The sequence below is a fragment of the Artemia sp. Qi Xiang Cuo genome, chromosome 17 (genome assembly GCF_049724085.1).
Source record: "Artemia sp. Qi Xiang Cuo chromosome 17, ASM4972408v1, whole genome shotgun sequence".
Classification (NCBI taxonomy): Eukaryota; Metazoa; Arthropoda; class Branchiopoda; order Anostraca; family Artemiidae; genus Artemia; species Artemia sp. Qi Xiang Cuo.
The window spans coordinates 46,984,035-47,001,853 of NC_142810.1; the positions used below are offsets into that span (position 1 = coordinate 46,984,035).

Genomic DNA, 17,819 nt, shown 5'->3' on the forward strand with positions numbered 1-17,819 from the left:
GTAAGTTATTTGGTAGAATTTTTACGATTCTATAGGGCCCGTCCCACTTTGGTTTTAACCTTTTCTTTTCCTTCTAGATTGGTTTTGTCTACATAGATCGATTCCCCTAAACAGTAGTTAGTCTTATTTTTGCCTTTTGTGTCATATTTTTTTTGTTCTGTCATCGCATCTTCCAAATTGTCTTTAACCTGTTCCATAGCTTTTTTAATTCACATCACCATTTCTTGTTTGTATTGGTACGGATTGTAATATATTCTATCATTCTGTATTTTATCTAAAAAAAATTTTGGGATCTCTTAGATGTTGTAAAAAAAATGGCGTATCTTTTAAAGAACGTGAAAAAGCCGCATTTACTGCAAAGACTACGAATGGTATATTTTCGTCCTAATTCTCATTTTCCTCTCTTGCATGTATCCCCAGCATGTAAGCAAATTCCCTATGTTTGCGTTCAACTTTTCAATTAGCTGACGCCATGTAAGAGGAGGTAAACCATCGTCTTACCCCCAAATATTCCGTAATTTTGTCTAATAATTTGGCTATAAAACAGGGCCCATTGTCACTAAGTAAAATTCTAGGAAAAATTTCGTGTTTCAAAAATAACCGGTTGACTAAAATTTTCGCAATGGTGTTTGCTTTTTCGTCTATAATAGGGAAAGCGTATAAATATGAGTTGAAATGGTCAACTATGGTTAGTACACACCTATTTCCTTTCCTGGAAACTGGTAAACTTCCTCCTGCTCCCCAAATGTCTAAAGACATTATTTATCCTACCCCTGAAGGGGTGGGGTATTGACCTAATTCGGCCCTAGGGGTCTTTGGTGGCGACTTCTGTTTGACACACTCTTGGCAGCCTTGTATGAAAGTTTTTACTTTTGAGAACATTTTTAGAAAATATAAATTTCCTTTCATCCTCCCAATAGTTTTCGCTTCTCCCATGTGACAGCCAATAGTTGTGTGTGCCATCTGTAAAATTTCTCCTTCCAGTGATTTTAGAATTTGTGGGATAATTTTTAAGTAATTTTTTCTATATTCTTGGGGTGCTCTGTAATATCTTACCGAAATATTTTTACTTTCATCCAGATCAAAATTATCTAAGTCCTTCAAAAAATGTTTAAAGTGCTCTGGAAGTTCCGTTCCTTTTGATAAAAAGGATTTTATTGCCAAACAAAAATCAACTTTATCTTGACGATTCGAAATATTTCCATTAGATAGCAATTCCACCCCTTCCAGTTCGTTTTGGAAGTTGTTATCAAATTTCCTTCCGTATCAGGTTTTCGTGACAAATAGTCTCGTAAAATGTTTGTACGGCCCTTTGTATATATTGGGGTATATTAATATGCTTGCAGACGTAGTATCCACCGTGTCAGCTGCACTGAAGTATTTTGCATCGTTTGTAGCCAAATTAGTGATTTTTGGTCTACGCGTAAAATGAATTTTTTTCCAAGTGAAAATTGGCGAAAATATTCTGTAAGAACTACAAATCCTAGGCATTTTCTTTCAACCGTCAAATATTTTCTTTCTGCCTCTGTCAGCGATCTGCTGGCGTATTGGACTGTTGATTCTACTCCTTCAGAATTTATGTTTAATAATATGGCCACAATTCCGTACCCTGACGCATTTGTTTGTAAACAGAAGTCTTGTGACAAATCTGGTAGTTTAAGTATTGGTGCCTGTAATAATTGCGTCTTTGTTTCAATCAGTACTTGTATCGCATCTGATTGGCATACAAGTTCGTCTGATTTTTTCCGAAGGTTTTTGAAAGGTTGTGCTATCGCCGCATAACCTCTAATATATCATCGGACATAACTAAACAATCAAAACACTGATCTGCAGCTTTTTTTTTATCTTTTGGTGGCTGTAAATTTTCTATGACCGTAAATATTTCTGGATTTGGTGAAATAGTACCTTGGTTTATCAGATGTCCAAGAAAACTAGTTTTGGTACTACTATTTTTAAAATTTCTGGTTTTAATTTTGAGCCTGCTTTTTCAAATTTTTCCTGTATTTTTCTAAGTGCGACTAAATGGTCTTCCAGGTTTTCATTAAACAAAATTACATCATCTTAGCAAGCCAAGGTATTTTTTTTCTTCCTGGTTCGTTATCTTTTAACACCAAATTCATTAGTCGACTAAAAAAATTTGGACTAAATGATAAACCAAATGGCATACATTCAAATGTGAACGTTTTTCCATCATCTAGACTACTGTTGCTTTGTGCTTTGTTTCTGGATCTATGGCTATTTGCCAATATCCTGCTGTTAAGTCAAAACTAGTGTAGTATTTTGTACCTCCCAGCAAATATATCCTGTCAATTCGTGGTAATTCCATAACATCTTTTACCGTGACTGCATTTAGCGCTCTAAAATATTTGCATAACCTCCAGGCATTATCTTTTTTTCTGACTATTGCTAGTGGAAAACACTAATCGCTAACACTTTCTTTAAGTATACCCTGTTCTTCCATTTCCTTTATTTGGTCGTTTAGCCCTGGTTTTAAATGATAAGGTGTTTTATACGGTGACTTTTTAATTGGAGGCCCCAGTGTTGATATTTTGTGCGTGATTAAGTGAGTTAATCCGTCATTCGCTTTGTGTCTCGCGAATGTCCATCTAAAATCCCAAAGAATATTTCCCACCCCGTTTTTACGTTTTCCAGTAAATTTTTTAAATCAAATTGTTGCAAAAAGTCAGTTTTTGTCATTCCATACTTTTCTTGTGGTTGCGGTTTTGATAGCATTTGTTCGTGGCTAGTGAAATTTACGCTTAATTCTGGGCTGTTTAGAGATTTAATTTCTGAATTTGAAATTTATTCCACTGACCCAAGCTCTATTTGGTTCAGCTTTACTTTGTTATTACTTAGATTTGATAGTTTTAAGTATGTGATGCCATTTTCAATTTTAATAACTTGATTTTCCACGAATATCGTGGGGTATTGTTTGAGGGTGTATCCTCCTATCATGGTATCCATTGTTTTAACCTTTCCTTCTTTTGCATTTAATGTCGCTAGCACACTTGATCTGTTGTTCCCCCTTCTATTGTGATTGTTCTGTTTATTTTTAGGTTATAATCCGAATCGCCATTCTCTTTATCTGTTGTTACGCAAATTTGCCTATTAGTTTCATTTGTCTGGCTTATGGTTATTGTATCAGATACGGGTTCCTATACGATCCCATATTTCCTTATAGCGTCTACACCTAGAATACAAGGAAATGGTAGCTGCTTACATATTATCACCGTTACTGTTATTTCTTTATCCCATGTGCTAAATTTTAATGGACATTCCGCCAAAATTATCAGCTTGTGACCTGTTACTGATGTCAGGGTGTTCTGGCATCTGCTTACGCGATTTTTGACACTAGGAGGAAACCTCTTAAAAACTTCATCTCGAATTCATGATTTAGATGCACCTGTATCTAGTAAATACGGTAAATTTTGAAAACACTCAATTTTCAAACAACACAAGATCGTTATACTATTATTATTTGCATTTGGATCATAATACTTTAAACTATAAAGGGGTCTTTGTAAGGATACAGCTCTATCAATCCTTACAGGCTGGTTTCTCCGTTTAAATGCCCACTGTTTGACCAAAATTTCTGGGGTTATCCCAGTTTTTTTCAGCTTTGCTATTTTGACCCTGGGTGTTGTTAACCGTTTGCCATCTATGCCGAAATTCAGGAATTTTATTTGGTGTTTGCCAAGTATTATTTGTTCCCCGCCTTCCTGAATTTCTGCCCCCCTGCGCTCAGAACTGGTGTCTTGTCTTGTATGTCTGGCCTTCTTTGCGTATTCTATGCCAGCAATCTGCTGCATAGTGATTCGGTTTGCTACAATAATAGTAATTAAATTTTCTCTTAAATTGTTTGTTGGTTTCCTGGTTACCTCTAAATAGTCTTGATCTGTCATTGTTGGTTCCCCAACTATCTGTCTTTGGTGGGGGTGGGAGCCCATATTTTCTAGAATTATTAGCCTTTAATCTCTCAAGGTTGTGGAATCTGTCAGCTATTTCCCTAGACGGCGGCCCTCGGCCTCCGTCGTGCCTTTTTGGTTCCCCATTTGGCTCCTCAAAGTTCACCCACTTCTGTGCTCTTTCATATTTTATACTTTTTTGGGCTCCTGTGTTATTTATTGACATCTGATCAAACTTTTCCACTGCCTCGTCAGTTTTTACCCCTGTTTATACTAGGATTATAGCCTGTTCTAAATTTTCAGGTTTCCGTGATAATATTAGTCTTAATAGCTTTTTTGGTTTTCCTTGCGTAAAAGTATATGATTGTACTTTCTGTACTGTCTCGTCATTTCGGCCTTTCTCTAACTGTAAGCATACAGATCAACAAATTTTGTCTGCATATTCCCTGATACTAGTTGAGATATTGAATGTCACTATCTCTGTTCTTAGCCTCTTGGAGATACTCGTCTCTATGAACCTTGTTTTAAAAGATTCAAATAGAGCACTAATTTCTTGGGCTCTTTTTCCTTAATTGCCTCAAAGTGTTTAAGGGCACTTCCCTTTAATCTGGCTGCAACGCATTGCTCTTTGACCTTATTGTCAAATGACTCAGTTAGTTTTTCTTAAATTTTCAATTTTTCGATAAACTCATCTACATCTGAAATTCCCGCGTATTCTGGTATAATTTTTGCAATTTCAAGTGCTGTTGATAAGAAAGCCATTTTTTTCTCTGGTAGAGCCATATTTTTTTCAATCTACTATTTTTATATAGCCCTCTCGATCCAGTTTTTGCAACCGCCACCAGTTGCGGTAAGATGATCTTATGGCAGTTAAGTGATGTAGTTGTAGATGCCTTTATTCTCCATTTATAGGGAGATAAACTATGACCCTAAGGTAATTAAACGTTGGTAGCGTGCCTTAGGCTATGGCCTGACTAATGAGGCGTACCAGCTGGGTATATTCGAGAGACTAAATGTAGATTGTAGAGAGGTTGGCTATAACACAATACTTTTATTCAGTTAAATATACTAATACAAGGTTTAATAATATATATATATTCTACTGGGACTGGTTGTCCCAAGTAGACCAAAAGTCTCAGAAAATTACAATAATATATAATAAGATACTTAAACACTTACAATCATCCGACAATATTCCAAGGTATTTCTAATTCAACGGACCAGAGGTCAAATAAAGTTAGTATCAGTCTGCCCCTTCCTATAAAATTTATCTCTTATACGTTTTATCAACCACACTTTAAAAAACCTTATCGGGGCCCACTGACGTACATAACTAGGAAGTGGTAATTTCTCAATTTCCCGTTAAGCACAAACTTGACCGGATATGTTCCTTATCTTAATAAAAAGTGGTATTTCTAATCTTTTGTATTTGCGTCTTAGTATTTTTACTAAATTTCAAATTGACTTAATTAGAAAGCTTCACCACACCAACTTTATTAAAAAATCATATATTGTTAATAAAATCAGATGTATTTTAAACGTGGATGTTCTTATTTGTGAAAACCAAAACCAAACTTTATTGAAAAATCAAATATTATTAATAAAAGCAGATGTGTTTTAAACGTGGATGTTCTTTTTTTGGGAAACTAAAACCCAACTCTATTAAGAGAATTGAATAATATTATTAATAAAATCAGATGTATTTTAAACATCGATGATTTTTTGAAAACTAAAATCCTTTTCCAAGTCTAAAAAATTCCGTCATAAAAAAAAAAGTGCTACTAAAAACACTATTTTTCTAATAGGAAAAGTCATTACCAACATATCTATATTATTATCCTTTTATATTTTGAAAATATCAAATGTGATTTTTTTGGTTTTAAGTATACTTCATGTCATTTTAAGACATGTAAAAAATAGATTATCACTGGACGAACTACGTAGTGTCTATGAGCATCCATAGAGTATCTCTAATACCCTTGCATAAATACAAAAAATAATAAAAAAAAAAGTTGAATAGATTTCTGGCCTAAAAAATCTCAAGTCAGAAAAAAAAGAAAAATGCTACTACAAACACTATTTTTCTAATATTAAAAGTCACGACTAACATATCTGCATCCTTCTCATTTTGTATTTCGAAAATGTTAAATGTGAATGTTTTGGTTTTAAGTATATTTCACGTCATTCTAAGACATACAAAAATAGCTGGAAATATTGTTTATGTTTGAAAAAATATACAAAATAAAACAAAAGTTAATAAAAAGGTCAAAAAAATTAAACTTCAAAAAAGGATAAAAAAAATGAGGGGATGGCGCCAAAAAGTTGTAGGGAGGGGTATTGGGGACCTTGGAGGTTAAGGCATGGACGACTAATGGCTGCTGTATCACTGCCTAAAATGTATACAGCTTTATTAATATCCAGTATTCCCGGTACTACATAATATTTTATATTGCCCACACTCCTCATTTGGTACTTCTGTATTATACCAACCACACTTATACATTTAAAATTCACATGTTAAACATTTTCGGAAATCTAAATAATTATTCTCAAATCATCCCTCCGAAATAAAAACAATATATATATCTCTTAATGGAGTTACCAATACCTCAGATTTATCCCATAGTTGATAAACAATTAATATTTCAAGCCTTTCTCTCTTTAAATTATTTTTCTTTGTGATATCCTTCTGCGCGCAATTACTATGTGGCATTTCCTTGCAAGAATCCTGTAGCAAAATCCAAAAGAAACAATTTGATGTTCACCCAGTGTCACAGACTGTTTTTAGATCTAGTTCTCTTGTATGAGTATCTGTAATCTGACAATTGAATTTTAACGCCTCTGGCTAAAGTAGGTCAATTCCTTCTCTTGATGTTCTGGCTGGACTCCAATTGTCTCCCAAATAAGGAGTTCTGGTCTCAACTTATAGGGTCTCCACTACTCACGGTGAAGCTTTTGGTTTTCTGAAAGGGGCTGGATTCACCAGAATCATTTTCAGTCCGATTTATTGCAGGTAACCACCTTTTCTGAAGCAAAGTAACTTTTGTTTTTGAATCTGTGATTAAATTTGTTATCTTTGTACTAATTTCTCATCATTAGATGGTTTAAAATATTAACCACGCCAATAAATATTTTGTTTATTATACTGAGGAAAGGGGTATAAACTAAGCCTAGTCTAATACTAAAAACATAACGACATGAAAGAAAATTGAACAACTAAGAAAAATGTTTAAACTCCTGAAAGACTAAAACCAAGAACTAGACGTGGATCTAATGGATGTGATTGGCAAAGAGATAAAGAGGATGTGAGGGTTCAAGGACCGAAACCATCCCTGACATGCTTTTTCGGGCTGGGAGCCGAATTTTCCCATAAGACCGCGATGTGGCACTAATGTGCCACATCAATGTGACGTAACTAATGTTACGTCACAGTGTTTGACAGGTTGGTATGGTAATCCATCTGTGAGAATTTTCTCGGGAGGGCAACTTTCAGACCGAATTTTTTTACGTCGAGTAAAACAAGGGTCAGTTCTTTGCCCCGTCATATTTAATAACGCAATTAGAATAGCCACATGGTACCTATCCCCATATGTGATTGACGGTATCTACTTTAGCCACTTGTCGTATGCTGATGATATTTTGTTATTTTCAGACAATTTAATATGAATGCAGAATGCAATTAATATATTATATTCACATCTACGGGAGAAATGATTAGAGATTGAACTTACTAAAACAGAAATCCTAGTGGCAAACAATAATAGTGATTTCCAGCATCATCCGGTGGGATCACTAAATATTTTTCTATTAAATAGTTATTCTATTAAATACCTTGGGTTGCCTTTTGGCCTGACAGTTAAAGCTACGCGGGAGTTGGTGTTATCCTCTGTATTGGCAAAAACTTATGGTCTACTAGTCAGGGTGAAAGGTCGTTTTAATAAACAAACTCTTGCTATAATTTATAATTCCATGTTTGCACCTTATGTGTTTTTCATCGTTCCATTTTGAAGTTTTTAAGTAAAAGTGATAAAAAGTGTATCCGCGTGTACTTTTTCTGATTTTGTAAATATTTTCTTGGAATTCCACTATGGTTCAAAAATAGTTATATTATACGAAAATTCGGAATATTTGATACTACAGTTAAAATTGATCAACAACACGATCGATTTCTTAGACGATCTAGAGAAAATAGAATAATTTTCCCCTTAATTGTCTTGTTTAACGGGAAAATAGTTGTGTCGCCATAGCTTTAATAAGATAGCTATTTACGCGTTATGTATTATGGGTGTTTATGCGTTACGTTTTATGAGTGTTTTAGTGTTATGCACTAATGAGCTATCATAGGCTATTTATTATATCTTCATGAGTTATTATGAGCATTATGAACTACATATTATCGTCGCTTTCGTTAGAATTGTAATTTCATATTTTTTAGTTTTCTTTTCATTTATTTCCTATACTCCTCTGTGTACATCCATGTATGTAAAGAGGGCATCAATAAATTATTATTACTTTAAAAAAAAAAGGCTTTATTCTGTTTTAGTGAAAAGGACCTAATTTTCAAAAGCTAAACAATAGATACCGCCAAGTTACGCAAAAGAAGATGGGTTAAACATCGTAAAAGTAATAAAGTTTCTTGTTTATGACCTATTGCTGCAAATTTTTTACTGTTTAAGTTTTCTCACGTTCTTTTTAAACTTTGCTGTTTCGTGGTTTTACCGTAGGATAAAATCTGGCTTTATTTAAATTGACTTATGCGAACAATCTCTTACTAATTGTAATCTAATTTCTTAATTTATGAAGATTCACGCAACTGTGAACTTCCGTCCAAAATATATATCTTTATTACCCTGTTTCAACACATTAATGGGAGCGACACCCACTGACCTACATAATATTACGAGGTTACCTGGGGGGTTCCCCTAATAAAATAATCGATCCCACATCCAGAATAAAATCGTACTGTAGGCTACGTTTCTGTTTAAAAACTGATCTATTTTTTTGTTCAGATTCACTCTTGGCTTTGCAAAAGTTCAATAAAAAAATTGTAATTAAAGCTTATTTTGCACAATTTTCTTAAAACTTCAAAGTAATATAAAATCGAACAATAAAAATAAACTTCAAATATATAAATTTATATCATGGAAATCCAGATTTGAAATTACTCGGGCTCAAGATAAAGAAAGATAACCTACTGGCTGCTTTTGGCTTTTCAAAATAAGAACCATGTCAATATTTTCCCCTAAGAATTGGTTCTACCTTTCAGTCATAAAAACCTTTCAAGTACAATATATATATATATATATATATATATATATATATATATATATATATATATATATATATATATATATATATATATATATATATCACTATATATATATATATATATATATATATATATATATATATATATATATATATATATATATATATATATATATATATATATATATATATATATATATATATATATATATATATATATATATATATATATATATATATATATATATATATATATATATATATATATATACACATATATATATATATATATATATATATATATATATATATATATATATATATAAATGTGTTAGAGCTAATCACTTGGTTAGAAAAAAAAAAGATGGAAAAGAAGAAGAAAAGAACCGTCTTCCTAATCCAGCAATTGAGATAAAGGAGCCCTTGAACGAGGTCTTGAACTTACTTGTCGATCCAATTACCTAGGACAAAACTGTATAACCAAACCGTCAACCATCTCGAAATGTCCAACTCCATGCAAAGTCGTCATTAATAAATGTAAGCCTTTTAAAATTTACAAACAAAAGCAACTTAAATCTAACGACAAATTTCCAAGTGATTACCTCCCATTAGGGCTCCTCAGAGAAATACGACCTGCGTAAATAGATTTCGAAGCTTTAATTTCCTTACCCGATGAGGTGGAGCGTCTACCATAAACCTCTTCGATGGTATCCCTGTGTTAGGTAAATTTGGAAATACATGTCTACTATAAATTAAATTGAAGCTCAGAGTTTTATGTTTTCAGTAATTATTACCCTTTCTCAATTCTTACCTACAGTTGAAATATGAAATACGATGAAATATGTGTGAAAAAATATTACATTTTTGGCTATAATCAGAGGCGGCCTTACTGGTGCGTAGTTCATGTTGCAGCCGCCACTGCACGCGGCCTTACACAAACTAAATCTGCCTTTTCATCCCCGTCAAACAAGTCGTTTCAAAAATATATTGAACTCAGGGATGAGTCACCGAACTGTGTAATAGTCGATAATCTAATTAATCAATCTGGGAGAAAAATATTACTCTAAATGTGTTACCAGGGCCAAAAAGGCCCTAACGAATGACGGATTTGACAGTCTTACAACAGCTGGCTTTATACCCATAAAGAGGGACCCCAAATTTGGAGACCCCAGTCATACATTCCACGGCTTTTTCTTTGAGTACCCTCTCGAATTCATTAAGTCGCTCACGTGATTGTAATTCGTAATATATTTGGTCCTGTTAGCGCGGGGTCACGGTAGACGCGGGACTCGGTGTAGTTGCACCACTTGCCATCCCCAAAGGCCGGCGCTGGTTACAATTAAGGACAATTAGATATGTCTCAAGCTTCAACAAAGTCTTTTTGTTGTGCGCCAAGTCAGAATATTTAAATAATTGTGTTTAGTTCTACCCGATGTTTTACCTGTCTACTTTGAAATAAATTTTTATCTACATTATTTTCCTTTTAAGGCTATTCCTCTGAAATTTATTGCACATCGATTAACGAGTACTTTTTAATAGCAGGCTAGCATCTTAATTCGGATTGCAACTCCTTGTTTCGGAGCTTATATTTTCAGTATATGCGTCTTATACGTTTAAAATTTATTTTAAGATAGATTTTGGATTATTATTACAATTTTTTTATAACATATTATAAAATGAACAAACAAATTCTGAGATTTTAAAATTATTAGATAATTCGAAAAATATATATTTTAATTAGAATTGTATACTACATTAAATATGATAAATTGTACTATCAACTTCGTGAACATCACCTTCTTATTTCATTCAAAATTTACAATTTTTGAAAAGCTGATTAACCTGGATAATGGTGATCCTGATTTCAGGAATCAGCTTATATGTCGTACAGTTCATGTAAACTAATATGGGTTTTGATGTAATCAAGATTCGATTGACGATAATTCCTTTAACTGGTACGAACGATTGCCACAAAAAGCGAAAGATATTAGAAATTTCTAGAGACCACCGAGTCAATTGGCATTTTGAGTGATTATTTGATTAACTGATATATCGTTAATTTCGATATTTCGGACCAACTTTTTCCTATGATTAATTCTTGCTTTTGCCACACTTCAATACAAAACATATGATTAAGGAGTATTTTGTATAATGTTTTATTTTTGAAAAATATACAATGAAATAATATATAATGATTACATAAATGAATATCAAGGAATCTCTGATTTGAAATTACCCGTGCTCAGGACGATGCAAACTGAATTAACGGATATTTTTGGCAATTAAAAAGCCACATGTCAATGTTTTTCCTAAGGGTCGGTTCCATTTATAAGTGATTAACTGACCATCCAAGAAAAATGCGTACGTTAACAGACTTGAATATTCTGGCCTGCCCCATGGTCATTAAACTGCGTGGCACAAAATGGCTGGAAATATACTTGGATGTGGTTCCTAAAGGTGGAGAGCCAAAAACTTTCTGTTTAGGGTTTAGGTCGTAGAAAAGTGAATGGCCATTCTAAATTTCCCATTCTCTTGGATTTTGGCCCTCATTTGGCAAAATTGATGGTTTTTGAGACAGAATGGCTGAAAACGTAAACACAGAACTTGCTCCTCCTCACCTTCCGAAGGAGTTCCCACTTCCCTTAAATCGTTCCTGACAAGATTCTCCCACGCCGTTTGGAGGCAACCTGATTTTTTTTTTTGGCCCTTGACGGTTGCCCGACAAGGACGATCTTAGGACACATATCATATTTCATCCCCAGAACGTGTTCTAGCCATCTCAATCTCTCTTTCATTATAGTCCTAGCAAACGGGATTAAAATAAATTTTCATACAGCTTAGGCTACTGTTTGAGATACGGTCAGTCAGTTGGGTACCAAAAATTAATTGCCTACTGGTAAAATGTCTAAGGCCTTAAAATTGTGAAAACTAATTGTCTACTGATGAAATGTCTAAGGCCTTAAAATGGTGAAAACTAATTGTCTACTGATGAAATGTCTAAGGCCTTAAAATGGTGAAAACTAATTGTCTACTGGTGAAATGTCTAACGCCTTAAAATGGTGAAAACTAATTGTCTACTGATGAAATGTCTAAGGCCTTAAAATGGTGAAAACTAATTGTCTACTGTTGAAATGTCTAAGGCCTTAAAATGGTGAAAACTAATGGTCTACTGATGAAATGTCTAAGGCCTTAAAATGGTGAAAACTAATTGTCTACTGGTGAAATGTCTAACGCCTTAAAATGGTGAAAACTAATTGTCTACTGATGAAATGTCTAAGGCCTTAAAATGGTGAAAACTAATTGTCTACTGGTGAAATGTCTAAGGCCTTAAAATGGTGAAAACTAATTGTCTACTGGTGAAATGTCTAAGGCCTTAAAATGGTGAAAACTAATTGTCTACTGATGAAATGTCTAAGGCCTTAAAATGGTGAAAACTAATTGTCTACTGGTGAAATGTCTAACGCCTTAAAATGGTGAAAACTAATTGTCTACTGATGAAATGTCTAAGGCCTTAAAATGGTGAAAACTAATTGTCTACTGGTGAAATGTCTAAGGCCTTACAATGGTGAAAACTAATTGTCTACTGATGAAATGTCTAAGGCCTTAAAATGGTGAAAACTAATTGTCTACTGGTGAAATGTCTAACGCCTTAAAATGGTGAAAACTAATTGTCTACTGATGAAATGTCTAAGGCCTTAAAATGGTGAAAACTAATTGTCTACTGATGAAATGTCTAAGGCCTTAAAATGGTGAAAACTAATTGTCTACTGGTGAAATGTCTAACGCCTTAAAATGGTGAAAACTAATTGCCTACTGATGAAATGTCTAAGGCCTTAAAATGGTGAAAACTAATTGTCTACTGGTGAAATGTCTAAGGCCTTACAATGGTGAAAACTAATTGTCTACTGATGAAATGTCTAAGGCCTTAAAATGGTGAAAACTAATTGTCTAAGGTCTTAAATTTATCATCATTAACCTTATGAATGTAAAAATCAGAAATATTTTTGGACCATTCTGGTTGATTTATAAAATTCGGGAAACCCGTGCTTCAATCCTTCAATGCGTGTTGATCAATCCTATGCTCTCCATGTACTGTCATTTTGTTCCGGCTTATTCTGGTTAGTGAGTTCAGCCATTGAGTTACGTTGTGCGTTCTGGCTAGCACATCATGCGTCCTAATGCACGCAAAAAGTCCAAAACTTTAGGATTATTTACTAATTATTTGATTTTTGTTTCTTTTGTTTGATTTTAGTATGTTGTTAATGGCGATCCACCTCTCCTTTTAGGCATGTAGGACCTAAATGTTGGTTAGATGTGCCCAAACATATCAACCATATTAAGGAATTATCTGAGCTTGTGTTTCAAGTTAAACGACCTTTTTTTAGCATCTAAGGCATCTCTCCAGTTATATAATGCAGATGGCCAAAATGTAAATCAGTATTTTTGGGCGTGTATTTAAGTGGTTTCTTAATATTATTAATGTTAGTAAAGTTATGCTAATTTAAAAATTAAAAATTAAATTATAATGAGAATTGACATTAAACAAACATTGTTTACGTCTTTAGGGACAGACTTGTTAACCGAATTCTGTAGTATTTGATATGTTTTTTTCTCTTTTTGTTATTCTGTTTTTGTGATTTTGTTGCTTTAATAAATTTCTCTCTCTAAAAAAAAAGAAGGTCGGTATTCATGGAGCTATAGCCGCCCATTATCAGGGTTTTTGAACCTTCCCTAGGTGGTTTTGCGTATGTATAGTTTATTTTGTAATTAATACCTACTAAAGTAAGTCAAATCAAGTTCTTTTTTTTAATTTTGGGTACTTTTTGACTATCATAAGACTCGCACTTATATTGATCGATATCTTATCTTCAGGCTTTCATGCTTCTATTTTCATCCTATTTAATTATTTTGTACGTTCTCGCTAAGATCTAATGCGTCTCATCTTTATCTTAATCATTACTTATTCGGATTGATTCCAACTAGAAAAGCAGATTAAGTGGATCAAGGTAGGTATAGGAACACGAGATATACCTCCTTTTTTGTCCTTGTTAAAACACAATATATAATGTCGTTTTCAGTACAACCAGTGGTGTCGTTGGGGGGGGGGGGGTGAGGGGGGTATCTGCACCCCAATAATATGGATAAAAAATTACTATATAGCCCATTCCCCTTGATTCTCCGGATTTGCACCCCTCTTGCCCCCAATACAAATGCTGGACCTAGGCTCCTGAGCACAAGCTAAGTAACTTGGAGTTACTTCACCACATCTCCAAAACCCCAGGCGCTGTGTTCTGATTTTCGGTAATTACTGCGCCAAGTACAGAATCTTACTTTTATTCTTTGATGGCTGAGCATTGAACAATTGGTATATATTAACATAATTATAAAAAATCATATTTTAATTACAGGCTTTTAAGCAATGTGCAGAAGACCAAGACTGTCCAATCGGAACCGTTTGCAATGTGAGCAGAAATTTGTGCATAATGCCCAAGAAAAATAAGAAGGCTTTATACAATGCCGCAACCAGAAGTTCTGCGACTGAGACCCTAACTCTAAAAATTGCTGAAGCCACAAAAAGTCCAACTACTGAAGCAACAATTGCTGTTGTTTTAAATTCTGACAATGTCACTATGTGTAAGTGTTTCTCACCTAACCTTGCAAAGAAATATAGCGCATAAGTAAAATGTTTGAACAGAATATTAAAATGCGTCCTTATAAAATAACTAAAACTGTCTATGATCCTTGAATTAATTAAAATGACCTTATTAAACAGCTAAACAATTTATTAAACAACTGTCATTAAAACGATTTCATCTACCATAGTAAAATAACCATAAAAATTCGATAAATTTATTCATTAGTTAATTCTTTTTCCAATACCCTTCTCCCATCTGTTTAATGGTAAGTCAGAAGGTCAGATGGTGTGGGTTCCATTAACCTAGCATTCACAGAAGACTAACAAGGCTTCCGGGAAAATACTGGGCCCAAGAGCAATATTAACGACATATTAACAACAATTAGGATCGTCCTAATACAAAACACAGATGCATCCCCTTTGGCATACCAGGTTCTCCGCGGGATCCGTGTTCTGTTCAGATTTTAATAATGGATTCATGGGCAGCGTGCTAGAGCAAAGTAGATCTTAAATTCTAATGGATGATATCCTAAAGTCAACCCACGCCAATTTTGAACATGACCAATTTAAAGACTGTATTCAGAGGAGGGGTTAGGGGTATGAGCCTCCCCCCCCCCCCCCCGAAATGTTTGTCTTACTCGTAAGAACGTACCGTAATAAAAATGCGTTCAAAAAAAAATTTGATGCGTTTTATTAGTTCTTTTTTTACCCCCCCCCTCTTGCATACGGCCCAGAAGTTTTTTTAACTGAAAGTAAGAAGCGACATTAAAACCTCAAACGAACAGAAATTATTCCATATATGAAAAGGGCTGTCCCCTCCTCAACATCTCGCTCTTTGCTCTAAAGTTTTTTATTGTTTAAAAAAATAGAAATGTGAGAAGGAGTCAAACCTTGGCTTAAAGAGCGGGACTTCGAGAAGGAAACAGTCCCGTTCATATACGGAATAATTTCTGTTCGTTTGAAGTTTTGATGTCGCTCCTTACTTTCAGTTAAAAAAACTTGTTTCTCTTATTTAATTTTTGAACGTTTTTGAATTAACACGGGTTTTGATTTTGGCTCACCGTTGGTGAATAATTGAAACAAAATTTGCATATCAATTTTACTTTTATTTGGTTAAATGGCTTTCTCGAAAGTCGTTTAATTTTATTTACGAACGTTTTTATCACTAATAAATATACGTAACTTTCGAACTTACATACGTAACGAACTTCTATATTCATATATTTTTAATAAATATATTAGGGAATTCAGCCCCTAGTCAATACCTCGCTATTTACGCTAAAGTTCGAATTTTGCTCCAATTCTTTAAAAATGACCGCTTAATCACAAAGGCCGTTAATTAGAATAAATAGCTCTTATGAAGGTACTAAGAAATCTTTGGCTGAAAGAGCAAGATATTGACTAGGGGGCGAACCCAATCACATAGGCAATAATTTCTGTTCGCTTTAAGCTTTGATGTTGCTCCTTACTTTCAGTTGAAAAACTTTTTTTATTATTTAATTTCTGATCGTTTTTTAAATAATGCCGGGAAATCTGGCGCCCCCTTCATAGCATTTTCCCTTCCTCCATGAAAACTTCATCCATGGAAGATCCTCCCACATAACCCTGACCCCCCACTACCAGAAAAAATCCCTCCTGAAAACGTCTGTATACTTCCCAGTAACCAATACCAATACAATATGTAAACATTGGGTTCAGTTAAAAATTTCAGCCCTCCCCCCGGGGACTTTGCGGGATTAAATTATCCTAAAGGACATAGTTATTATATTTTCGACCTTGCTTGACATAATGGCTATCTCAAAATTTTTATCAGGTGACTTTGGGAAAAAATGAGCGTGGGAGGGGGCCTAGCTGCCCTCAATTTTTTATCACTTAAAAAGGGCACTAGAACTTGTAATTTCCGTTCGAATGAGCCCTCCCACGATATTCTAAGACCACTGGGGCGGTATGATCACCCCTGGGGAAAAAAAAACAAATAAACACGCATCCGTGATCTTTCTTCTGGCAAAAAAAATAAAAAATTCCACATTTTTTCCAGACAGGAGCTTAAAACCCATACAGTAAAATTCTCTGATACGCTGAATCTAATGGTGTGATTTTCATTAAGGTTCTATAACTTTTATGGGGTGTTTCCCCTTTTTTCTAAAATCAGGCAAATTTTTTTTCGAAAATCAGGCAAATCGCGTAACTTTTAATGGGTAAAATTAAACTTGATGAAACTTATATATTTGAAATCAGCATTAATATCTGATTCTTATGATGCATCTATTGGTATCAAAATTCCTTTTTAGAGTTTCGGTTGCTATTGAGCCGGGTCGCTCCTTACTTGCGGTTCGTTACCACGAACTGTTCGATACAAAAGCCAAGTATAGAAGCAACTATGGGCTATGGCCTGCAGTTCGTTTTTTATTAGATTGCATAATACAGCACAGAGTATTTTGGCATCAAAGTGCTGAAAAAGCACCGTATAGAGTTATTTTCTTTACCCCCACAACCATGGCCGTATTCAGGATTTTGTCTGGGGGGAGTGGGTTACAAACAAAACTTAAAAAAAATGTTTATATGAATTTGTGTTATATTTTCACAAGTTGGGCAAATATTTCAGGGGATGGAGGCTCAAACCTGGTAACTACCCCACTCCCCTTGTTGGATACGGCCTTGCCCTTGACCCCTTTCCTTTCTGTTGTCCATGGTACTATGTCTAACTTTCCTTTTTTGGCTTCTGCTTGTTCTTAGTTTTGCCCATCTTTTATTGTTTTGAAATTTATCTCTTTACCTTTTTTACTTTTCTTTTTACTATGATTATTTTTTCTCGAAACTCGAGTGATGAATATAGTCATCCTCCACATTTTCATAGAAACAAAAGACTTGTGCTTAATATCACCCTTCCTAACTCCTTCTGTAACTTTGACGTTTAGTCAAGTTTCTTATTTTATTTATCCTTGGTGTTCCACTACTTTCATTATTTTCGTTTTGCCTCTAAATTATTTTTAACTCTAAATTACAAATTG

At 34.1% G+C, this 17,819-nt stretch overlaps 1 protein-coding gene across 1 annotated transcript in view; it reads left to right on the top strand.

Moving 5' to 3' along the window:
• The window catches only part of LOC148942266 (uncharacterized), a 55,052-nt gene that overhangs the window by 32,758 nt on the left and 4,475 nt on the right, over positions 1-17,819 (top strand). Inside the window, exon 2 of the mRNA XM_089103476.1 lies at positions 14,582-14,807. Coding sequence (XP_088959602.1) covers positions 14,582-14,807 — 226 coding nt within the window. The remainder of the gene's footprint in view (positions 1-14,581; positions 14,808-17,819) is intronic.